The 27,195-nt window shown below is 34.9% G+C and overlaps 1 protein-coding gene across 3 annotated transcripts in view; it reads right to left on the bottom strand.

The window, feature by feature from the left end:
* Positions 1-27,195, bottom strand: part of Znf280d (zinc finger protein 280D) — an 81,943-nt gene that overhangs the window by 13,016 nt on the left and 41,732 nt on the right. For 2 of the 3 annotated variants that reach the window (XM_038321742.2, XM_038321743.2), the window contains exons 14-20: positions 25,889-26,023; positions 23,668-23,975; positions 23,411-23,551; positions 19,339-19,401; positions 15,158-15,276; positions 14,975-15,011; positions 901-946 (exon numbers count right to left, since the gene is read on the bottom strand). In XM_038321742.2, the coding sequence (XP_038177670.1) occupies positions 901-946; positions 14,975-15,011; positions 15,158-15,276; positions 19,339-19,401; positions 23,411-23,551; positions 23,668-23,975; positions 25,889-26,023 (849 nt within the window). Of the gene's footprint in view, positions 1-900; positions 947-13,036; positions 14,397-14,974; positions 15,012-15,157; positions 15,277-19,338; positions 19,402-23,410; positions 23,552-23,667; positions 23,976-25,888; positions 26,024-27,195 lie in introns of those variants that run through there. The other variant, XM_038321744.1, reaches the window with a different exon arrangement.

The following is a 27,195-nucleotide window of genomic DNA, read 5'->3' as shown; positions in this document are numbered from 1 at the left end:
CTACTAAGAGCAAAAGAACCATCACACCACATAGGTATTAAAAAAGACAAAACAGAAACACCGCAAGCAACACTGCATTCAACATAGCTCAGCATTTTAGGGAAAAATGTACTTATTCCTTGAAAATCACCATACAGAAAGTCATTCAAGATGAAGCCAACTTAAAAAATCCTATCTAATAAAGAAACATATTTGTAGCAAAAATCTTTTAAATCAAAGAGCATTTTCTATAGTTTAAAAAAATGCTATTCAAACCTTAAAACCCGACTCTCTTCATTCCACTCATAAAGAGGTAAAAACATTCAAGGATTAAAAACAAATCACCATTAAGAAAGCAAAGGCTAGCTCAAAACTACTTCTATATTTCTGGTTGTGAGCCTAGCTAGCCCCATTAACGGCTGAGTCATCTCTCCAGCCCCAAAACTACTTCTAGATGATCAGGAAGATCCAGACTGTCTAGCAAAGATGCTTACATGATGACTCTAGGCGTCTATCCATACTGAAAACATAATCTACATGCAAGATACTTTTATTCTAAAAATGTTATATGCTCTTGCCGATTTAAACGTCCCAAAATATTAACTCATCTGGAAATACTAATTTCTCATGGTGTCAAATGTCTGAGGTTCTCCTGATGCTGGGATTCCACTCACAAATTTATTACCATCACTTTACAGTTAAGCTAAGCAATAGACAAATCAAAATAGATGATCTCTTTGTCAAAACAGAAACATCTTACAATTTACTTTAAATGAGACACTTTCAGTCTCAATTATTTTCATCCTACTAACAGCAATAATTGTTACTGATATCCATTTGCAGTTGAAGTTTTTGAAAAATTGTGGCAATAATTCTTTCAAATGAAAAAATTATGAAGTTATAAAATAAAACAAACTTTACCTTAGACACAGATTCTTGTCCCTTAGTGGGAGCTTCAGTTTTTAATCTTGAAAACAAAATAAGTATTGATTATTTTATATTATACTTACAATTAGAAAATATGAAATCGGTTTTTGGCATGCTTAATTAAAATGTAAAATCTAAAGCAACATACAATCTATAGTAGAATGAATGGCATTGTAAATACTTAATGTAAAAATAAAATACTTAGAACAAACAACAGGCTGAATGGGTATGTAAAGTAAATGAATGACATGTACTTCAGGATAGGACCCTGGCCAGGGGTAGAGTGCCTGCCAAGCCTAGTGTGAGGCCTTTGGTGTTATTCCCAGAACAAGAAAAAAAAGACATGTATTTAGACATCTCTTTAGTAACAACAGAATTTAAGAAACTGTCTCTCTGATAAGTATGGTTACCAAAAGAAAGAAAATAAAATATTAGTAAAACAATTTCAAAAAAGTAAGAATGAAAAACAAGCAAAAGACCTGGATGTGCAATTTGCACTAACGTTTACTGATCTTAGGATTAAAAAGTGAGAGATGATTTTGATTTATTGAAAAAAATCAACGTGACAAACCTTCTGCAATATATATTAATTACAATAACTTACTCTGAAGGCAGTAAAAAAAAGTCAAAGAAAAATAATTTTGAAGGTAAATCCTCACAAAATTGCTATTAAAAACACATTTTAAAACTTCTTGAGTGCCAAAAACACTTTAACATTCTAATTTTAACAAAGGCATGTGTTATTTCTATCATTTTTTTAAAAAAATTGACTTATTGGTAGGCTGAGGCAGGCAGATCTTTGTGAGTTCAAGGCCAGCCTCCTCTACAGAACAAGTTCTAGGACAACCAGTGCTGCACAAAGAAAGCTTGCTCGAAAACAAACAAACAAAATCAATTTAATATAAATTAAATTTTTCTTAAGGACCTTTGTTTCAGAAACTTGAGAACATTGAATTTGATTTTAAAATAAGTCGGGTACCTGACTGACCTGAAATATATTATTAAGAGTTAACTGATTTGTAATTTTAAAAAGACAAGCTACATACAATGAATAATATACTTAACCTAAAGCTATTGTAAAAAAAATTCATGTGTAAACATGAAAATATCTAACAGAACTATCAACTACCCTAATGATCTTTGGCATGGTTAGTCAATGAAGCATGGAGTTAGCATACACCTTCCTTTGTAAGGATGCAAGTTAAAAACCAGGGTATATGCAGAAAGCTACAGTTAAGTGCTAAAGAATCTGCTTCAGATACACAATTTCTGCACTTAGTCCATAGTGCAAAAAAAGAGAAAGTTTTAATAGGTTTCCTAGATATTAGTAGTGAAGTATAGAAATTACTTATCTATATTGTATTTATTAAGTAAAATTGTAACAAGATGGATAAAGAACTCTTTATGTACCACCATGTTAGAAGTATATTATAACAAATTATAATTAGCTTTAAATTGAAAAAAAAAATTGCAAAAAAAATTGAAAAACTTAAATTTCTATTGCTTTTTTGGGTTAATAATTGTTTTAAATACTTAAATGTGAGCAACAACATGCATAAAGATATTGTGTAAATTATATATAGTATAACTACATTGTTTTAATGAAGTACATAGGAAAATATAGGTTTTATGAAAACTATATAAAGATAAGAAAATGAAACAGTTACCTGAAAAAAGCAAAAAATTATATTTATGAAGTTTTGAAATTAAATATATCTATTGTAACTGGTTTCCATTTCTAAGCATTTAAACACTTTAAATTCAGTCTGCAAAACTTAATCTGTTCAGAGAATATTTAAAAATATTAAGGTTTTTTCCATTTTACTCTATTATTGAAAATGCTAGCAAATATCATTGTTAATCACCTTGACAGGTCTCTAGCATTATACTAGGTCAAAATGAGTCCTCTCATAACTTTTGCAACAAAGGCTGGTGAAAGACTATTCATTTTACTAAGAGACTACGAGGTCAGAATATAAGAAGATATTGAAATAACTGGCACTAAGAGGCTTATTATCTCAATCTTGTTTTGTACCTTTACCAAACTAGCTAGTGGTCTCTTTACAGGACAAAATTGCAACAATTATTAGGATTCAGAAAAGAACTTTAAAATAATTAGAAATGTACACTGTAAATTTCATCACTATAAACTTATCAGTGAAAATACACTATAATTTTACAACAAAAGAATACTTTAAGATTCATAAACTTAAATATACATACTAATATATTATTCACATTTATAGAAAAAGAATTATACCTAAATTAAATATATTAAAGATACTTGCTGAAATAGTTGTAATTTGAAATGTAGTCATTTTCCTAAGCTCAAAGTTCTGAGCTAATGACCTGCTACTAGGCAATTACATGGCTCAAATGTAAATGTGCACTGTTTTTAGAGAATGTAGTACAGTGTTTTAAAAAAAAATTAAGCCTTCACTACAAGGAACAGAAGCACTGATTTCATTATTAGTAACCAGATTTGCAAATAAGTAATATTTATTCTCCATGGAAACACATTGAAATAGATCTTGTAATTTCTACAGGTTAACCTCCTTTCTCTATTTTCTGCTCAACACAAAGGTACACATAAAGTGAATATTCTGGATCAATTTACTGTGTTACGCTCTTCCGAGATTTCATTCATATTATAAATATGCCATGATGGAAGGGAGAACCCACAACAAAAACACTCAGGTTTATTCTAGTTGTGTCACACTCTTTGTTTCTAAAGTATTTTAAAACTCAATACTTTTATGCTAGTTTTATAAAATGTAAATTTCAATGTGAGGATTTTTGCTAAAAGAGGGCTGTGGCTCAGCGGGAAGATGCTTATGCACAAGCAAGAGAGAACTGAACTCAAGACTCCCAGCACTATGTTAAAAACAAAGAAACACACATCGGTAGTAAAGTGAACCAAGTCAGTCAGGACTAAATAGGACAGCAGCAGACTATGGAATAACACTATAAGAACATCTTTCTGGTCATTTTCTCTAAGATGTGTCAACAAACAGATGTATGAACTAAATGTCTTAACATGACATTTACCATCTTGTGCATAAACCTGTGTGGTTCTAAGGGTTCTGGTCACAAGAAACAGTCTCTCCTCTTGAGGAGGCCATTGTCAAGGAAACTACTGAAACAAATACTTTGAAAAATGCAAAGCATTAGAAAAGAAACATCTATGTGATATACGGCTTCTAGCAAAGCAGAAGACCAATTCAAAAGAGAAGGGGAAAATAAAAGTAACATAAAGCAGACACCAGTGACATAACTCCAACAGTGAGAGAAAAACATAGGACAGAACGTAAATAAAACAGTGGGTAAAGGACAAAACCGAACAAAGAGCAGAGCTTACTCACTTCAGGGAAGAAGACCATGATGGTTAAGTGTATGCACTAAACCTAAGATTTTGGGATCCAATAAGTAAATTGGAAACAACAGAATTTAAGTTAACCAGACAAAGGTATATCAGGAGTAAGAAACACAACCCAACATAAATGTCTGCCTTGACTAATCAGAATAATAATAGAGGGATTAACTAAGATAAGAAATTCAGAGGGTATGAGTCATTTCTGCCAAAGATAAATTCAGTTTTGGGCACAAAGATATGATGCCTACAGAACATCCACATGCAGGCACTAATCACACTACCAAGGTTATTTCTATCCAGGTAACTTCAAAATCAACACCCAGAGCAAGATGTCTCCATTTTTCTTAGTTTTCTAATCACCTGATAATTCAAATTAAAAATATAGAATATTACCCTGGAGTCCTAAGATTTCATTATACAACTGCCTTAATCTTACAGATGAAAGAATCGGAAGCTTAACATGCTAAAGCTGCAAAGCCACAAAATCAGGTTAAACACATGGGCTGCACATCACACTCTACAGCACTGCTTCCCAACAATCCTCCCTACCCTAGTTAAGTAGGCTCTCTTATGGCCACACCAGGAAAAATGAAAAAATTTCTCAGCCTCAAACATTTTTGACTCTAAAACATGAGTGTGGCTGTCAGATTAATCTTGCCCAAAGACTGGTTCTGTGTGGCTCTTTGCTCTATTTTGTTGTCATGCATCAGAAGTGCTGCCCTTGACATGGGGGGGGGGGGAGATTATTGTCCAAGTGCCACAAATTTGTCACTTGTCACCTGCCCTTCTGTTGAAAGAGAAACTTCTTATCTAAGAAGTTTCCTTGGCTAATCAACCAAGACAGAAGAAATGCATAATCATAAGTACAACCAAATAAACAACAGTACCTAATAGTTAAAAGACTGTCTGGCATAGTTAAGGCCATCAATAAATAAATGTTACCTATTATTACCACCATGGAGAAAGTCTAAAACCAATTTTATGGCTCAGAACATGAGAGTGTACAACAAAGGCTACTTGAGTATCTTCACTGCTTGATTCTTTGGCAATGCTTCCATCACACCCTCAAACATATTAGGCATTTATTTTGATTGATACTCCTTAGGACTAGTCTTATTTTCTCTAGTACAAAATGATCTACCCGTGTTCAACATGAGGGTTGATCTGACCATATAAAGCTAGACCATCCCCTCAGCTACCCAGTAGGTGGGAACATGACCAATGGTGGAGCACTTTCTCTAGCATATGATGCATTGGGGCTACTGCTCAGTGGTAGAGACATGGCTCTGGTACTTGACTGGGAAAAGTTGGCAGTGTAGCCAGCATGTTCCAAACTCTAGATTTGACCTCCAGCACAGAAATAAATACATGTTAAGGAGCAGAGCTATCATTCTATGTAAGATTTTTTTTAAAAGTAAGTGACATAAGGAACAAACAAAAGAAAACGGGCAAACAAATGTAAAAAATTAACATCACCAATGTAGGCACAGTTAATGCCAGGGCATAACTCCAAATTACTTTCCCCACTAAGTGAAATCCCATTTACCATCTATAACAAAGTCTTCTACCAGATGGCTAAGAGTGGACTGACCTCAGAATCAATGGTAGAAATGGGAAAGATTGTCTAGTGGCTTGATTACAAGGAAGTTCATTTATCTTTCCATTTAACATGGTCTCTCATTCTTCCCTGCTTATCACAAGATGCCAAGGCAGAAAACTGAGCTGCAGAAATCATTTTACAATTATGTACATTTCATACTATTTCACCAAAGCCCATATGCATTATATCTACTTTGATTAGGAAACATAGCTTGAGTTTCTCAAGATTTTGTTTCAGATTGAGAGCCGGAAGGAAGATCTTACAGTATCTCCAATCACAGTCACCACAAAGAGGTACACAGAAGAGAAGAACCCCAAATGACCTCATAGATCATCCTGGTTTGCTTTTTACCCCACACTAATTTAAATACATGAAGTGAATATGACATTAAAACTCTACAATTTAGATTATGACTAGAGTCAGAAACTTCTAACCTCCAACCGAGGTTAACATTAATAAGAAATAATGGACTAGCTTCATACATATTATTCACCAACCACAGACTCAGAAAGACTGCTTTTAACCAACTCTGTGTTTTCAAATCTAAGTCTTAAAGAAAAAGGTTGCCTCTACCAATAAAAGTTCACTATTTGCACACATGAAAAATGATGATTACTGATTTAGTTGACAGTAGTATAACAAAATAGCATTTCACTTTGGGTTCCTGATGTAATATTACACAGAAATCATACATGTAACTTACATGTGGTATGAAATATTTAAATCAAGTGCAAATGAATCAAAGACCTTAACATAAAGCCAGCCACACTGAACCTTATAGAAGAGAAAGTAGGAAGTACACTTGAACACATTGGCACAGGGAACCACTTCCTAAATATAACCCAAGCGCACAGATACTGAGAGAAACAATTAATAAATGGGACCTCCTGAAACTGAAAAGCTTCTGTAAAGTAAAGGACACAGTCAACAAGACAAAACGACAGCTTACAGAATGAGAAAAGATCTTCACTAACCCCACATCAGACAGAGGTCTGATCACCAAAATATACAAAGAATTCAAGAAATTGGACACCAAAAGATCATATAATCCAATTTTAAAAAAAATTGGAGTACATACCTAAACAGAGAGCTCTCAACAGAGGAATCTAAAATGACTGAGCGACACTTTAGGAAATGCTTAACATCCTTAGTCATCAGAGAAATGCAAATCAAAACAACTCTGAGATTCTATCTTACACCTGTAAGAATGGTCAAGATCAAAAACACTGATGACAACTTATGCTGGAGAGGTTGTGGGGAAAAGGGAACACTTCTGCATTGCTGGTGGGGAATGCAAGCTAGTACAACCCCTTTGGATGTCAGTATGGCGATTTCTCAGAAAATTAGGAAACAACCTTCCTCAAGACCGTGTGTGTGTGTGTGTGTGTGTGTGTGTGTGTGTGTGTGTGTTTATCCAAAGGATGCTCAATTGTGCCACAAGGACATGTGCTCAACTATGTTCATAGCAGCTTTGTTTGTCGTAGCCAGAACCTGAAAACAACCTAAATGCCCCTTGATCGAAGAATGGATTTAAAAAAATGTGGTATATTTACACAATGGAGTACTACACAGTAGAAAAAAATAACAGCATCTTGAATTTTGCAGGGAAATGGATGGAGCTAAAAAATATTATTTTGAGTTAGATAACCCAGACACAGAAAGATAATTATCACATGTACTCACTCATAGGTGGGTTTTAAACACAAAGCAAAGAAAGCCAGCCTACAAACCACAATGCCAGAGAACTTAGACAACAATGCGGACACCAAGAGTGACTTACATAGATATAATCTACATGAGAAATAGAATGTAGAAAAAGATCTGAGTAAATTGGGAGCATGGGGACCTTGGGGGAGGATTGAAGGGGGAGGGGAAAGGCAGGGAGGGGAGCAGAGAAAAATGTAGCGCTCAATAAATATCAATAAAAAATTTTATAAAAGAAATATTTGAATAATTATGAAATCAGCTGACCATGGGTCCCTGTGAGGACATGAATTCAGTGTAGACTTCCTGTTGACTGTTCTGGCTTCCTTTTTCTATATTACCTTGTGACACAGTATAACCTTCAGTTATATTTCCAATTCCAATTCCTGACGGTCTTGTGCACAGAAGGTGGGCCACTAGTAGTGCCATGAGTATACTACCTGTATCAGCCCATGAAAGAGCTACTGAGTACCACTAGTCCTAAGCATAAAACTTAGCACTCAGTAATTCTAAAATTAGAGAAAGGAATTCAAGAAAAGTCAGTTTTCAATTTTGATTTCTTTCTAGTAGTAATTACATTTGAGGGGTTAATAAAGTATAATAAACATATTTGTATCTGCAAGTGCATTTTACTTCATTTAAATCGTCAAAACGAAAACAACTTTCAATATAATTTGGTTTTTTTTTTTTTTTTTTTTTTTTTGGGTTTTTCGAGACAGGGTTTCTCTGTGGCTTTGGAGCCTGTCCTGGAACTAGCTCTTGTAGACCAGGCTGGTCTCGAACTCACAGAGATCCGCCTGCCTCTGCCTCCCGAGTGCTGGGATTAAAGGCGTGCGCCACCACCGCCCGGCCAACTTTCAATATAATTTGAAGAAACTAAAGTAGCCTTCCAACAGCAGGAAGACAGTGGGGTTTCTGCTTAACACAGACTTAGTAACCACACTCACAACTAAGCAAGCCTAGAAAACTATTTCAAAATGTATTTTATAGGGCATTTTATTCAATGAACTAGACTCTCTTTATAAGTTTGAGTTATAGACAATATTTTACTGTGGGTTCCTCTGCTATGAAGAAGGTTAAGAGACTTTCTTTCTCCCTTCCTTCCTTTTTCTATTTTTGAGAAAGAAAACCATTTAACAGTCCTGGCTTCTCTGGAACTCGCTACGTAGACCAGACTGCCCTCAAACTCACAGAGATCCACATGCCTCTGCCTCCTGCCTCCTGTGTACTGGAATTAAAGCTGTGCACAACCATACCAGGTGAGACTCATCTTTCTATTATTTTTTTAAACATTTATTTATTTATTATGTATACAATATTCTGTCTGTGTGTATGCCTGCAGGCCAGAAGAGGGCACCAGACCTCATTACAGATGGTTGTGAACCACCATGTGGTTGCCGGGAATTGAACTCAGGACCTTTGGAAGAGCAGGCAATGTTCTTAACCACTGAGCCATCTCTCCAGCCCTCATCTTTCTATTCTTAATTTTTTAGTAAGGACAAACATCTTAGGAAACAACAGTTGACATCAGTTCTGTTTTATAGTTAGCCTATATAGGCACACTGGAGAATACAGGAGGAGGAGACAGAAAATGGGTAAACAGCAGCAACTTCATCCCTAAGTTCAGTATTGACCTAACACAGGAAAAACATGTACTACATTTCAAAATCACTTCAGTGCTACATAAGAAAGAACAACACAACTACTGCAAACTAATACAATAAATGTATTTTAATAAAATTGGGTTGTATAAGCAGCTAGGAAATCTTGAAAATGCCTACTTGAAGTCAATTAATAAAAAAGGCTATCTTTAAGGACGGAAATGTCAGTTTAAAAGGACTGTTGTCCTAAGCAGAGAGGTGCTGTACTAGATTTCAATGAGGCAGTGTTGTTCCACAGTCTTCAGAAAAAAACAGGAAGAATCACACTCAAGTCCGGTGTTAGATAATCCCACGATATTTCATTAAACACTGTGATGCCACTGAGAAGAAGATATTGTAAGAATGAATTATGAGTTAAAACTGTAAATAACTACAGTACAGGTGGACTGTCACTAGAACTCTCAACCATGAGATTACACAGATAACCAGTCACCAGGGTCTCCTGTCATCAAGAGATAACAGCAACAGCGGCAATAACAGCTGGAGCAGGAGAAGCAGAAGTAGAGACAGCCGCAAAGGCAGCAATGTACATTTACTAAGTGCCTAGTCTCTCCAACCTGTACCTAATAATTTACATGCTTAAGTAAAAATTAGTAACAGGACCCACTGACTTCCATACATTGTTTCCACTTGTTATAGAATTAGTGTTTCTTTTAGTGATAAGAAACCTGAGACTTAGCAAGGGTTAAATTTTATTGGAGCTCTAGAGTATTTAACTTGGATCTCAGTCTGTATCTGTCTACTTTTATTCAGGCAGACATTCCTTTCATAGCACCATCTGTCACAGTGGTGTGCATAAACAGATTTGCAGTGTGGGGGATTAAGATCACTAGGGTTTCATATTTCAGTCAGATACAAAGAGGAGCAGTAAGCCTCTCCAAGGAGTCAAATACTAAGCTGGTAAGAGTAAGGCTGAAGAAGGCTCTCAAAAATCACAAGTGCACTGAAAGTATGATATAGGCCATAAAGTATCAAGAACAAGGCAGCACAGTTTAGAAGACTGTGATCAAATTTAAAAAGATAGTATTATCAAAAATTACCCTAGGATATTCATAAATATTCCCTCAAAATATAATGTAGTGTGCTTAAACACCAAGGTTTAATGATGTGACACAATAACACATTCTGCAACACTAACTTGGTACAAAAGGAAGAAAAGAGAATTAACAGCAATGGCTTGTGAAATGATATGGGTGGGCTAGAATGAAAAAATGAGTTGAAAATCAGGGTGATTATCTTTCAGTAAAATGTAGACAAATCAAACCATGTGTGCTAACGTAAGAACAGTAACAATCGCACAGCCATTTTCACACTGTCTCCTATCCTTTCAGAGACCATAAACCTAGACTAATTCCTTTAATTCCCTCAACCTTTGTAACTAGGCTCTTTTGTGTTTTACATTTTAAGAATGGGAATTGGGGCAGAGAGGTCAGGTAACCTGACCAAATCACTCATATCTAGTAACCAAGGCACAAATCCAAACTCTGCAGTCTACTACAAAGTCTGTATTCTTCCCACATGATACAATCTGTTCAACAGTCAAAGTTTAATGTGGAGTTGTGCACCAACTTTGGAAGCCACTTAGGGAAGAAGCAGGACTTTATAAAGTTTAAAAAAAAGGAAACCTCTTAATAGATGATGTAAATCTAGAAATAATAGTCTCAAAAGGTTACTAAAATAACCATGCCCTTGAATAACAGCATCTTTTGTACCTACAATCAGAGGCAGAATTAGCTAATACTTGGTCTGCCTCTGTTACGTACTACTTTGATTTTATAAATGAGAATAATTTTCCTGATATAAGTGGGAGCGTGCAAGTGTACTTGTTAGCAGTTAATTATACAATATACCTTATGGGATTCAGGAACATTTTTTAGGAATCCTAAGCCAATTATTTAAACAAAATTATTTTTAAGATGAAATTAACAAAAATGATAAATCTATATTAGGATTTTACATGACTTATTAGATTTTAATATCTGGAGATTAACGTCAAATAAATATTGATGGAAAAGTGGGTCAATATTCTCTAACATTCACTATAGAATTAAAAACATTACATTAATTAATCTTTTTGCCCTTTTTTCTTTCATTTCTTGGAGACAAGGTCTTGCGATGTAGCCTTAGAACTCAGAGATCTACTTACCTCTATTTTCCAAGGAATGGTATTAAGGATATATGGCACTATACTAAGCTAAGTTTAACCTACATTTCCTTGATTTATTTGACTTAGGCAGATTTTCCCCCAGACCATGTATAAATTATGGACAATTAATTATACAGTACAGATATGGAACTAGTCACCTTTCATAAATATATAAGAAGATACTTTCTATAATATATATTGGATCAGTAGTATTGAACTGATCCAAGACTAAAGCGGGCATTTAATTTCTCAACATCAAGCATCCTGTTAACTATTCTTGGGAAAGGGGATTCCAGATGCTGAGTTCAACTCCTCTGAAGACAAAAAAGACACAAGACATCACCAAGTTAGTGCCCAGACTTATGCTTGCTCACCTCTGTGTCTTTACTCAAATACTGTCTCAGTGAGGCCTTTTCTGATAGTCAAAACTAAAATGGCAACCCATTTGAAATGCCACTTCATATTTCCTTTATCGCCCTTACCCTAGTTCATTCTCTTCCTATTACCGAGCACATTCTAACATGCTGTTTTTCTTTTTCACTGCCCGATCTCACCACTGAAGTGTGAACTCCATGAGGACAGCAGCTCCAGTCTATACTCTGAGCACACAGAACAGAGACAGGCATAAAGTACATGTTCAATAAGTATTTTATGAATGAATGAATAAAGTCGAGATATGCTGTTCCAGAAACGTTGAGAATCCAAAGCTATACAAATCTAGGAGTGGCAATGGATTCCAAGTGTACAAACCACCTTTTATTCAGTAGTAACCCAAAAGCACACGGGCATGAGATGGCTTTATGTGACCAGTATATAAACTACTTTAAAAAACTTAACAGTAGGGGCTGGAGAGATGGCTCAGAGGTTAAGAGCACTGGCTGCTCTTCCAGAGGTCCTGAGTTCAATACCCAGCAACCACATGGTGGCTCACAACCATCTGTAATGAGATCTGGCGCCCTCCGCTGGCGTGTGGGCATACACAGAGTCAGAATGTTGTATACATAATAAATAAATAAACCTTTAAAAAAAAAACTTAACAGTAAAAACAGGTAAGAATTAAGAAACAGCTGACTAGAACTAAACAAATTTGACTGTCTGTAATGAAGTTTTATGTTGCCTTAAACATTTTTTTTTTAAAAAACAAAGTTACAGTTGTCAGAACTTTGAGAAAAAGTTCTGGGTATCATGGCCATGCTTATAATCCCAGCACTTGGAAAGTTGAGGCAGGACCATGAGTTCCAATTAAGCTACATAGCAAGACTGTCTTATTTAAATTGAGAGAGAGAGAGAGAGAGAGAGAGAGAGAGAGAGAGAGAGAGAGAGAGAGAGAGAGAGAGAGAGAGAGAGAGAGAGAAAGAGAGAGAGGCAGATAAAATGAACTTGGTGAACATTAAGAAAACCAGTTCTGTGAAAGAGGAGATAATATGCAAATACTCAACCATGACTAAGGAAGAACAGATTATCTTGTCTGTGAATGATAGAGAATTATTGTTAAAAATAGGAACAAGTTATTTTAAAAGTAATTATAAAGTAATAGAAACTAGTGTATCAAATTCATGACAACACAACAAGCTGTTATTAGGGATTTTACAAATGCTTTTATGTATAGTATAGAACTAATAAAGTTTTAATAAGAAGCTTAAAACTAATGGAATCCTCTTTTTTTATTGTTAATTCCAAGGAAAACAATAAAACAAAAGGCAGACATCTGAAAATGGCTTTATCTCTGCTCCAAAAGCAAACACGAAGCTCTGATATTGGGATGGATAAATAAATATTTTTAAGATGCAAGAAAAATAGGTTTTAACTATAATTTAGAGCCTGCAGACTCTGTTAAAATCATAAAAAGCACTTCATTTGTCTTCAGAATCCACGAAATCAGTGCTGTAAGAACAGAGACATTTTAGCTAGGCTAAGGGGAACACAAATGTACTAAGTGGAAATATTCTCAGTAGACATGTCAATCCACCAGACTCCATACAAACAGTTAATGTTCCTATTTGCAGATAAATTTAGTTTTATATAAAATTATTTATTAGGAAATAATTTCTAAGGCAAATACAAAATTTACTAAATAATAGAGCAGAGCAATTTATTTGAATTTAATGTAGCTAAGATAAGAAGTGACAAGTGTTAATATTTAAGTAGAAAGAAGCTCATGCATTACTGGTTCATACTGTATAAATAATATTACCTTTATCCAAAGGGATGATATTAATGACTTATCAGAGCTTACATATCAATTAAATGTTACTTTAAAACTTGTTTTTAGAATCTTAAAAAAGTCTCGCTAGTTTGTTATACCTTAAAACACCATTACTTAGATTAATAATCCTCAAATAGAGACAGAGGGCATAGTGTTGTAAGCAAGACCTTAATTAAAAAGGTACAAACAGGCAGCCTACATGAGCTTTGGAAGTTCTTGACAAAAATGAATCAAACATTAAAATTTTAGAGAATAGAAAAATAGACATCAATGAATTCAGAACAGAAAATCAAGCTATGAGAAGTAACTTAAATTTTATCTTAATTAAGATATATTAAAATTATAGTTAGTATGGGACAATATATTTCAATGAGAGTGTAACTTTAGAACATGGCACTGGGGATGAGACTCTCCCAGCACAGTGTCTTCGTGTCCTGCACTGCCTGCCTGGCTTTCTGCTGAAGCAACATTAAGGACAGCAGTCAAAATGGCTACATTTTAATTTGGCTATCAAAAGCACTGATTTGATGGGCTTTTCTTGTTCACAATTGGCCCATAAGATTAAGATCAAGAGCCAAAGCCACCAATGGGAGCCATGCTCAGTTTGGTGGACTTTGAGGCTGCCTCTGGCCAAATCAGTCAGCCTCAGCCTGATGTAGGCCAGAACCTAAAGCAGGTCCCACAGTCAGTTCATTCTCATTTCTGGGGAAGAGAGAACAGGCAGCACTTGTGTCCATCGAAGGGGACACTGTCCAGGTACACCCTGGACATGTTTTGAAATCTCTGGGCTGCTTCTGCATCTGAAAAATAAGAAAAATAGCACAATGACAGACAACGAATGAGGAAAAAGACAACCATCTGACCTAAAAACTCAAGGCATAAGGTATGAAGAAAGCAGACAAAACAAAAAAATAAACAGCTATATTATTTGGAATACACTATTCTGGAGGCAAGAATAGCAGAGAAAACAAATTGTTTTAAGCAAAGAAAAGACCACGGCAATAAAAAGTTATTTTTAGAGAGCCAACTGGAGGGGGAAGAAATATATGTTAAGACACGTGAGTCTGACACAAAGATAAGGCAGAGCAAGAATCTAGATGCATGCGAAAGCTGAAAAGAGCTGAGCAACGAGCACTGGTATCATGGACTTGTGAAACTGCCTTTGTGTAAGAAACATCTCAGAACTCTGAACTTAGGAAATCCCAACTTCTCTTGCACCAGGTCATGAGCTCCACAGAGCAGGAACCTATTTCAACAAGCAGCTTAAAAATAAAAACAAAAGACTTCAGTACTTTTTCACTCCTATTAAAGGCACACTTAAGAATGCAATTGTGCTAAAAATCCAAAGAAAAACACACTTAATAAAAATTAGACTTACTCAGAAAGACGTTCAGAAGTTGGGATACAAACAGAAACTGAAATTAGAAGAAAAGTTTCTCATTTACAAGAGTATATAAACAATGCTGAGTGAAATAAAATGACTTAGTAAAGAGTCCATATTTTGGCTGACCAAAAATTAATGATAAATACAATATCTGAAACAGTAGTTACGTATACGTACCTTTCTCTATTAAAACTTGACAAGTATGAGTTTCATGTTGATTTAAGTGTGTGGCCATATTATCTAAGCCAGAAACATCAGTTAGGAAATCACAATTAAGGCACACTAGAGAAATGCCCCTATTAAAAAAAAATAGCAATAAAAGGTTTTATTTTTTATGAAACTATACACAGATACTATACTATTTTTCCATGTTTTTTGTCATAACTTACATTTTGTTATATAAATTGAACATAACTTTTAGAAAATGGTGTAGCCATATCCAAATTATGATGTCATTTAAAGTATTCGTGTTTAAAAGATATGGGGAAAGCTTAGTGGTAGTAAAGGCCTAGAATACTCAGTCTTGAGTTCATTCTCAGTCCCTACTCCCCCCAAAAGTATTTTTTAGGAGCATTCACCTTTTGTACCAGCTGGAAAAAAGTCTACTGCTAGATAGTCTTGGCTCTGCTAAGCGCTTGCATTAATACAGGTAAGCAGCACTGTTCCTCCATCATCAAAAGTGAGGATATAGCATTCATTTACTTAATATGTATTTAATAAGGCTCTCTTTATACATCATCCAATAGGTGTTATGAATATAACAGTGAAAAAAGTGTAGTCCACGTTCTAATGAAATTTATAATATATGGTTTCATTTAGTCAAAGATAAAGTCAGAAAAACGATGTAAAGTCTCTAAGAATGGATCACGTGACAGCTACTACCAAGTGCATGGTATGCTTAAAGTTCTCACAATTGGTGCTATCTTCACTTAATACTGAATTAGCTAAAGTAACTAATTAGACCCTAAATCATACATGCCTGAATATCTCAAGTCTTAATGAAATGTGATTACAATTTATTAATGTATAAACAAATTTCTTGATTTGGCAAAGCATGGGAGGTTTGAAATGTTATATCTGGGTCTTAGATAAAGTTGGTATGCTGAAGGTAAGAAAATCTAGGCAAAGAGAAAGTAAGACAATGCTCAAAGGTCAAATTACAGACTTTGTTTCCCTTATTATATCTTGGTTTGGGAGAATCGTCTGTATTCTGTCAATTATATTTTATATAAACGCTGATTGGCCAGTAGTCAGGCAAGAAGTGAGGCGGGTCAATGAGAAAAGGAGAATTCTGGGAAAGAAGCAGCCCATTCCTTGGCAGTCGTGAGTCCACCACAGAAGATGTGACTGCCTCACTGACAAAGGTACCGAGCCATATGGCTAACATATACTAGAATAATGGGCTAATATAAGTTACAAGAGTTAATAAGAAGCATGAGCTAATGGGCCAATCTACTAATGTAGGCCTCTGTGTGATTTCTTTGGGGCTAAACGGCTGTGGGACCTGGTGGGAGGCCAGAAACCAGGCAGGACAGAAACACAGACAACAAGATCTGGCTGTAACTATGCTATGAGGGGGACAGTAACACAAGATTTTTTTTCAAAACCCCCCCCCCCTTTTTTCTTTTTTTGATTTTTGAAACAAGGTTTCTCTGTGTAACAGCCTTGACTGCCTGGAACTCATTCTGTAGAGCAGGTCTGCCTCTGTCTCCTAGGGTGCTAGGACTAAAGGCATGTGCCACCATGCCCATCCTGACTGTAAGATTCTTAAAGAATCTCATTATTTTTGCTTAAGTGAAAAAAAATGATCACGCAATGTGATTGATCATTGTTACTGTCATTTTTTTTTTAAAATAACAAAAACAAAAAAGCGTGAAACTAGTGGCAGCAGAGATAGCTCAGCAAAGGCATTGGCTACTCTTCTAAAGGACCTGAATTCAATTCCCAACACCCATATGGAACAGACACCATCTTCTGGCCTCTGTAAGAACCAGGCATGAACATGGTGCATAGACATACATGAAGGTAAAATATCTATACACATAGTAAAGTATTAATTATTGGAATGTGAAAATAGGTCAAACTATTTTCCCTGAAATTCTAATAGACTATGCATTACATCTACAGGTTACTCTGGTCAAACAAACTGAAATCCCCAAATTAGTTCATCCTGGCTGATCTTTTTTTAATGATATTTTATATGACAATAAGGCTCCAACTAGACTCTGACTCTCTGCTTTCCTAAAATATTTACTGTGAAGCACTTCATGATATTAGTAGTGGTATGCTCTATGTACAATTGGTTTTAGACATCATCTCATCAAAATTTTACAACAACTTTAAGAAGCAGATGCAATAATTACCATCTCTTTAGCTAGTATTAGCTTAAATACTTGATCTTAGCTGAAAGGCCAAGAAGTGGTATTACTGGCATTTTAATAGAAAGAAAATGCTTTGTCACTGTGGTTTGCTTTATCTTTTTAATTAACTCAATGCCAGTGTGTCTGTCAGTTGGCTGCTTGTGACTGGATGTTACAGGGTACTGTAACTATCATTAGATCATAATCTACCAAAGACAAAGCTGGTGAGGATAATTAGGTTTGAACTAAAGCACAAATTCAGTCCATTAATTCATATCATTACAAACTTGGTCCTAACTAGTTGACAGTCCTAAATTACATTACTGATGCACCTACAACTAACCTCAAATACAGCTGAACTCAACCGTATTTGAGTAAGAAAAGTAAAAAGACTATATATTGATGCAAGCATTCCAGTGCTTTAAATTTACTAAAAACTGAAGGTTGATGAGATAGTTTGGCAAATAAGAGCATTTGCCATGCAAAACCAATGACCTGGAAACCATCACAGAAGGAGAAAATCAACTTTTGAAAGGTGTCTTCTGACCTCTGTGTATGTGTGCATGTGTGTTTTTATGCAAACACACACAAAAATATATAAAATAAAAAACATTATTTACTTTCATGTATCTTTTTGTTTTGCATTTTTTTGAGTCGGGATTTCTTTGGGTAATGTGGAAAGGCTTTATTTTTGTTCTCACCATAAAATGAAAATGTACTTTATATGGTCCCCCTCTCAAACTACTACAATGAATTTACCACGGGACTATGACATACCTATGATCTAATGATAGTTAACACAATCCTGTAACATCTAGTCACAAGCACTAAACTGACACACTGGCATTGGGTTAATTAAAAAGATACAGCAAACACAATGGCAAAGCATTTTGTACCTATTAAAATGACTGTAGTACCATTTCTTGGCCTTTTGGCTAAGAACAACTACAGAATGCCTATAATAAAAAAAACAAGTAGCAAGTGCTAGAAAAGATGCAAGAATTTGTGACTCTTACACAGCACTAGTTGAGTATGTAAAATAGTGAAACTATGGTGGAAAACAGTCCATCAGTTTCTAAATATGCTTAAGAGGGAATCAGAATTTAACCAGCAAACCTAATCCTAATTACACACAAGAGAAATGGGTCTTTGAAAGAACTTATACAAGTGTTCATATCAGCATTATCTATAATGACCTCAAAATGCAAAACTAACCAAATGAATAATCTACGGTATATCCATAAAGTAAAATAGTGTTCATCAATTTAAATAAGTATCGCTATATTCCACACCATGAATAAACCTTGGAAGTCACTAAGGCCCAAGAGAATACCATCCCATTTATTGACAAAACACCCAGAATGTACTAGTCTACACAAACACAAAGTACATTTATAGCTACTTGGGGATGGGCAGAGTTGAAAGGAAATGGGAATGATTCCTAAAAAATGGGATTACTTTTTAGGGACTGAAAATGTACACATACTATGACTGATACACAATTGAACATTCTAAAATTAAGATTACATGTTAAACACGTGAGGAATATGGCATGTGTAATGGTTAATCTTGATTATTAATCTGAGGGGTTTAAAAAACCTCCAGCATTTCTATGAGGGAGTTTCTAGGTTAAGTGAACCAGAAAGTTCCCCCACCCCCTAAATAGAGCTGTGCCATCCCACAGATTGGGTCTTGAATAGAGTGAACAAAACAAAGGGAATCAAGTGGCAGGATTCAGCAGGCTCTGCACCCTGACTGCAGACACAATGACACCGGTACTCCAATCGCTTGTCACCTGACATCCCTAAAACAGACTATACCCTTGAATTGAGCCAAAATAAACTCTTCCTTCCTTAGTTGCCTGTCAGGTATTTATATCATAGCAACAGGAAAAGTAACTAACACAGTATGTGAATTCTAGCTTTAAAAGGTTATCACTTAGAAAAAAAATTACAATCACTATTCAACAGAAAGATTTTACAGAAATCACTCATTTACCTGAGATTTTCCGAATGCTTCTTAAATATACAAAACCTTTTACTTGGACGGTTACTATGAAAGCTGGAAAGACAAAAATGATTACAATATTTTTATTGGACAGAAAGTCACACTGATTTATAAACGCATTTAAAGCCTATATTTAAGTTTCTAACAAAATAGCATGATGAGAATACTACTCTCGTTTCTGTTTAACTCATTGTGTTCCCCCCTTTTTACACACTGGTCTCAAACTTATGAGCCAAGGGGGTCTCCTACTTTGACTTCTGAGTAGCTGAAACTAAAGGTTTGTACCACCATGTGTGACTATATCCTTTGCTTCATTTTAAGTTTTTTAGTTTATACACATGGACGTTTTGCCTGTATGTATGTCTGTTAACCATATGTGTGCCTGTTGCCCATGGAGGGCACTGAGTCTCCTGGGAAGGAAGGTACAGATGGATGACTGTGACTGCCATGGATGCTGAGATCACAACCTAATAGTATGAAAGAGCAGTGGGTGCTCTTAACTGCTGAGACATCTTTCCAGTCCTGTGGGTATCATCTTTGTATTTTCTCTATTAACATCTATTTTCCCAATCAAAAGCTCAAGGTTACATAAAAAGGGAAATAAAAAAAATACAGAGCAATAAACTCAAGTTTTATCTATTAAACATTGAAAACGAATTTGAATTTCTGCAAATGGTATTTTTACTATAATATGAACTGTTACCAGTCATAATTTACCACTTTTTAGTCTAAGCAAGCTTACATAAATGGAGGGGATTCAAACAAATTTCAAAAAATTTAAATGGTATAGATGGTAATTACTGTTTACATTTTAAAAGCCAAATATTTCAATAGGTTTTGAGATTACCAGCAGCAGTTTAAAAAACAAAATGAAAATAAGGACTCCTAGATTAAAATGATGCCATGCCCCTCTTAACACAGAACAGAAAAATCCCTAACCATACTTTCAGCCACATGAACAGAGGTCTTCTATGCCCTTTATCTCTTTCTTGTACTAGAAGCCAGGACTGGTTTAGCACAGTTATTTCTAAAAGTGAAATCACACAGAATAGTCCCAGTATCAACTGAGAACTTACTTAAAAACGTAAAGTCTTAAAGTTACCCCCAAACCTACTTAATTCATCTCTGGCAATGAAGTTTTAACATACTTTGTCAGTGATTATAATGCATGCTCAGGTAAATTTAATACAGGCTGTGAAAACAGATAACTATTCTGAGTAGCTGCAAACTTAGGAAATATTCTTCAAATATGCAAAGATTTCATATCTTCAGAAGAGATCAAATGGTTAATTCTTCAATTTGGGAGTAAGTATTACTAAAGAATTTACATGTATATGTATGATGGTATCACAAAAATTGTGTTTTTAACATCAACAAGTTGAGAATACTCATAACTACTTACAAAAATTTGTACACATGATTGTTCCCTTGAGAAACTAGTCTAAGATTCCGTCTGATTCATAAATTATATGAATCAAATATTACCTTAAAAATAAAATTCATAAATAAAAAATAATAAAATAAAGTGATATTAAAATAACATTATACAGTCTTTCTGATGCTTTCAAATGTCTACAATTTGTACCATTAAAATATTGATAACAATTTTGGAATTATCTGAGCCCTAGCGATAAATAAAAATTTCTATTTCTTCTCTTTGTATTATCTAAATTTAAAACACAAATTCTGGTGCTGGTGATAGCTCAGAGGTTAAGAGCACTGACTGTTCTTCCAGAGGTCCTGAGTTTAATTCCCAGCAGCTACATGGTGGTTCACAACCATCTATAATAAAATCTGATGCTCTATTCTGGCCTGCAGGCATACATGCAGACAGAACACTATATACATAATAAATAAATCTTTAAAAAATGATGAAAAGGGGCTGGAGAGATGGCTCAGAGGTTAAGAGCATTGCCTGCTCTTCCAAAGGTCCTGAGTTCAATTCCCAACAACCACATGGTGGCTCACAACCATCTGTAATGGGGTCTGGTGCCCTCTTCTGGCCTGCAGGCATACACACGGACAGAATATTGTATACACAATAAATAAATTTTAAAAAATGATGAAAAAATAAAACACAGATTCCATGATTTTATAATTAACAAAAAGTGGGGAAAGCCAGATGTGGTGACATACACCTATAATTCTATTACTTGGGAGGCTGAAACAAGGGAATTCAAGTTCAAGGCCCATCTGGGCTACACAGTAAAACACATGCCTTATTTAAAAAAAATAATAATAAGAAGAAGAATGAAAAATGTGCTTGGAAAGAAAGAAATCAAGCACAGAAACACTTTTCCTAAAAGCCTTAAAGAAACAAACAAAAATTTTAAAATGACCTAACAAAGGAACTGCCAAGACCTCTCCAATAAAAACTTGCAAACACAGAAGAAACGGAGGAAGAAACCTGAAGATGGAAAGGTTTTCCATGCTAATGAACTGGAAAAATTAATATTGTGAAATGGCCAATTTTACCAAAAGCAATATACAGACTGAATGCAATCCCAATAAAAATTCCAATATCATTCTTCAGAGAAGCAAAAAAAAAAAAATCTTAAGATACATTTGGAAGCACAAATAATCTCAGATAGAGAAATAATTCAACAAAAATAGAAACGCTGACTGTATGACTACACCTTAACCCATGCTCCCGTGAGCAACCTTAGTAAAACTCCCTGGTGCACCCATGCATGTGTGTGTACATACACACACAAGACAATAATTAAAATTTTATATTATGAAGTGAAACTAATATGAATGTCACATACATTTCAGAACTGAACATAATACAAAGAAAGGGAAAAGGAGAACAGTTTCAAAGTTATGCTGGCCTTTATGACATGTGAATATGACTAAAGAGTAAATGAGAAAAAAAACAGCATTGAAAATAATGACCTTGATGACCAGTGACAACAGAGCTCAGGATACTTAACATCATAGACGGAAAGGATTTCATAGCAATGAAGCACAGACAGGTATTGAAATGGTCCTATTAGGTAAGAAATAGGACAAACACGATGGAAGTGCTGAAACTGAATATGACAGGGTACCAGGAGGCCAGGCTGAAACCTACTGAAACCACCTTAAAGGCAGGATGACCTTTGAAAGTAGCATCTGGCAATAATCAAAAAGCAACAAGACAGGCTATGACCTAAAAGGAACTCAGTTACACATGAATTTTATCCAAAAAAACTCAAAACAAAACAAACAAATAAACAAAAACTCACAACAGCATCATTCCGAATAGGCAATATCAGGTTTATTTATACAAGGACAACTTTGGTTCTTGCTTCTCTCCAGAGAACCCAGGTTAAGTTCCCAGCACCCATAAAGACAGCCACAACTGCCTCTTATAACTCTAGTCCAGACACCCCCTTCTGGTCTCCACAGGCACCCACATACATGTTGCATACACTTACAAAGACAAACACACATATGCATAAATAAAAACAAAATCTTTAAATTTTTTTCTTTTAAAAATCAACCCTGGAAGAGTAATGTGTTCGGTAACAGTAATATCCCAATGTAGTTCATGAGAATCTAGAATCTATTATAGAGCAAATGACAGGTACTCAATGTAGAATGAATGCATTATTGGGAAAATTTCCGACGGTGGCATCATGACATTCATTGAATAGGTCTAAGCACATACAGTTTCAAGATGGACAGACACATGGCAAACAAAAGGATGGATTACAGAGAAAGACGTGGGGGAAACAAACCCAATAAAGTTCCTAGCATAACTGGAAATCTTCAAGACTCTGAATGCTTTGAAGAGAATGACAGTCATGGGAGTGCATGGAGTTGTTAGTTAAAACATTTAGATTTGTTGGGAAATAACCATTTTAAAACATTTTTGGGGAAGAAGAATAAATCTGACACAATAATTACTCCTTTAACAAGTATCTTAATTTCATTAGCTTAATTAACCATTTCACACAGTAATTTCTTGATTTGCTTTATTCTAACAGAAAAGACTACTAGGCTTCTAATACAATTTGTTTTCAAAACAAAAGCTTTTTCAATTATAATTATAATAGGCAAAACACTGAACTCATCTTACCTCATCATATGATTTACATAGGCTTTGCTACAGCTAGTGTTGTATCTGCAAAAACTACAGTGGACATATGTAGGAAAATGGTTTGCAAAATCTTTTATTTCAGAACAACACTCAATACACTGGTGAACACCTCGACGTAACCTTGTGGAGACATAAAAAAGATATTTAAAACAAAAGCAATCAGAGAGGGCTATTAGTAAACATAACGCTGCTAGGCTTGAGTTTGATTGGGAGTGTGCGTCAGAAGCAAAGCATACCTTAGGTTCCTCAATGCTGTGTTCACCTTACTTTTCTTATTACTATTAGCAAGTGTGCTTTGTTTCTTCTGAGTAGTACAGACTTTTGACCTGATTTTAGATTTATTTCCATTAGACTTGCTTTCATTAGGTTGACTGGGATCAGATACGGTTGTATTCGGTGTACTTGTATTCAATTTAGTGGGATTTTTAGGAGTTGTATTTTCAGTCCTTGGAGGTGAGAGCTGGAGGGTAGAAGTGCTTGCACTGATGGAAGGTACAGCTGAAGATCCTGGTTGAAGAGGTCCAACTGAAGCTCGAATAGTAACCTACAAAAATGAAGGAAATACTTACTTAAAAATTAACCACTGTATAAAATAAGATAAATCTTAAGTATTCTTTCAAAACCACAGATAACTAACTAGGTTTAGTCATCTATTTGTGTTAAATAGTCAACCAATTAAATTCAAGTCACATAAAATATCTATTCATATATTTCATATTATAATTTACTGTAGGTTAACATCATTATTAATAAATAAGATTAATACAAATTGTATGACTCTAAGAAGATCACATTTCATAGCTACTTTTATGATCTGATATAACTAAATGTAATTTCTGAATACAAGAAACCAAAGCTTACACAATAAAGACTGGAAAAAAAAAAACTCTAAAAAGGCCTGTTACCCTTTAAAATTACTAGCAATAAACAAATATTGGCAGCAAGAGTGACTTGTTCTTTTTGGATCACACTGCCTAGGATTTATGCAAGTGGTTTTACCAATTCATTATACTATAAGGAGATTATAACATTTAAAATTCTTGCTCGGCAGTGGTGGTTGCACACCTTTAATCCCTGCACTCGGAAGGCAGAGGCAGTGGATCTGTGTGAGTTCATGGCCAGGCTAATCTACAGAGCAAGTTCCAGGACAAGCACCAAAGCAACACAGAGAAACCCTGTCTCAAAAAAACAGGGTGGAAATAAAAGAACTAATAAGGTTTATTATTTACTATTCATAAAACATTTTACTGTATTTGTTGGTTGACAATGAAAATGTCACCTACCAACATCTGCTTTAATCATTTGACTATACTCTCCTTACATCTCAAAGACAGCCAATGCTGAGTCCTAACATGTGCTTGCTTATATGATGTACATAAACACTGGACCAAGTATCCAAAGACCTGAAGTTAATCTGCCTTCCTAACTATGTGACCTTGCAAAAGTAAATGAATCTTAAGCCATTTCATATCTTTCACACAGGGTAATGCTAGCTTTATGTACATAATTTATGTTGTATGGATTAAGCTAAAGAATACATGAAAAAGCACATTTAGAAATAGGTAATTCTAAGGTGCTAGAAAAACATTTAGTATCATTAATATTATTACTATTAACATGGGAAGAAAGGAGAGGACTGCACTGCTTACATTAGTATCTGCATGTGTAGTCCCAGCATGAAAGGAATGGTGTGCAGGGAAGGATGTTGGCTAGCTCCTCTCGCTCTAAGTCTTCAGAGCAGGGCTTTATATTATTTAGTCAATTCAAATAAAAGACATACCCACATTCAAAGGTAAGTACCCAAAGGCAAATATAAATGTTTTGGGGATTGTTTCACTTTGGATTATCCATGCCTCTGTTTTCCCTCCACTGGAGCAAATATTCAAGAGCTGACTGTATATAAAGAAGTCAGAGAAAACAGATGTATATAAGGCAAAAGGGGAACAGTAAATTACAATCATCAATTTACAGTCAGACAAGTGCTTGCTCACAATGCTGTCCAGCAGTAGAATTTGCTTCTTTGAGAGTAGACACAGCATTAATAACTTCAACAAACATCTGAGCACCTGTATCATTAGGCACTCTAAAAAGACACTAGAGATACAAAGATAATGAAAGAATATGATTCCTGATATCAAATGCCTTAGTGTACAGCTATTAAAACTAATAATACATATGCTACTAACTAGGAAAGTTGAAACCGTCATACAGAATTGAAATAACCCACTGATCAAGGGAGCAGTTTATTCAATTGTACTTTTTATGAAGGAATATACCCACAAAGGAACTCAAAACAATGGTTAGATATTTCTTTCTAAGCATAAAAGCAGTAAAACCTAAAATTAGTCTTAATAAAAATCAGAAGTCATTTTCTAACATATTTTGTTTCAAAGATAAAACAAGGCAGGAGTTAGTTTTTAGTATACAAATCAAATAATGCCATACACTTGAACGTACTTTTGTTCCAGGGGGCAGTCCTTCTAGCTGCTTGGGTTTTACAAATGTTCGATGATGTTGAGTCTTGTGATCCATTTTTTCCTTGCATGTCAAAAACTGCAATCTGCATTTGGTACAACGATGTATTCCCTTTTTCTATTAGAAAAAAGGAAAATAATTTCTATAGCTATAAATTCTGTTCTGAAGCCCTTAGTTTTAATGATATTTTATAATAAACACTATCAAAGAATCATTTCATTTTAAAAACTTGTATTAATTAGTACTATATCTCAAGAGTATATCTGTTATGTGGCAATCAAACACAAGGGTTGAAGAAATGGCTCAGTGGTTAAGAGCTCGGTCTGTTCTTCCAGAGAACCTGGGTTTAATTGCTACCACCCAAAGCTACAGAGAAACCCTGTCTCGGAAATAAATAGATAGATAGATAAATAAATAAATAAAATTATGATATGAAATGTCTTTTAGTCATAAGCCAACCATTTAACCTGACACTGTAAAATTTAGTTACTATATGTTTTTATGTAGAAAAAATGTTATTTAGAGGTTAAGTGTTCATACTTCTCTTCCAAAGAACCCAAGTTCAATACCTACCATATGCACATATCCACACACATACATATAATTTTTTAACTGTTATTTTTTAAATTTTGCTATTTCTGGACTGGAGAGATGGCTCAGTGGTTAAGTGCATTGCCTGCTCTTCCAAAGGTCCTGAGTTCAATTCCCAGCAACCACATGGTGGCTCACAAGCATCTGTAAAGAGGTCTAGTGACCTCTTCTGGCCTGCAGTTATACATGCAGACAGGATATAATATACACACTCACAGATACACAGAAATACACAAATATTATTATTACTTGATATAATGCAATCTTCAAGAAAAAAAATATAAGGTCCTCAAAAATACTAAATTAAGACACAGAACTTGCAACTGTTCTTAGTATCCAATAAGGCATTAGAAATGTCAACTCAATTTTAAGTTTATCATCTCTCCTGGCTATAACTTCCAGTTTTTCATAACTTTACAACTTTTAAATACACTGAAGGACTATTAACCCTTCAGATTAACAGCCTATTTACTACTATTTACTATTTACTACTGTCTACCCCATAGGTACTACAAGCAAACAAACAAAAGACCCATCACCTGCAACAAGTTAAGACAACTCTAGTTACAAAGACTTAATAAATTACACAGCATACAAACAGGGTCCATGTCATCCTGATCCTAATTACCTCTAGAACTAGGTGAAGTATTTGAGCGGATAAGATTAAAAGCCTTATAATGACTTCTTTACACCTATTC

This window comes from Arvicola amphibius, chromosome 3, assembly GCF_903992535.2.
Source record: "Arvicola amphibius chromosome 3, mArvAmp1.2, whole genome shotgun sequence".
NCBI classification, from domain to species: domain Eukaryota; kingdom Metazoa; phylum Chordata; class Mammalia; order Rodentia; family Cricetidae; genus Arvicola; species Arvicola amphibius.
This window is presented reverse-complemented; position numbering and strand designations above follow the sequence as displayed.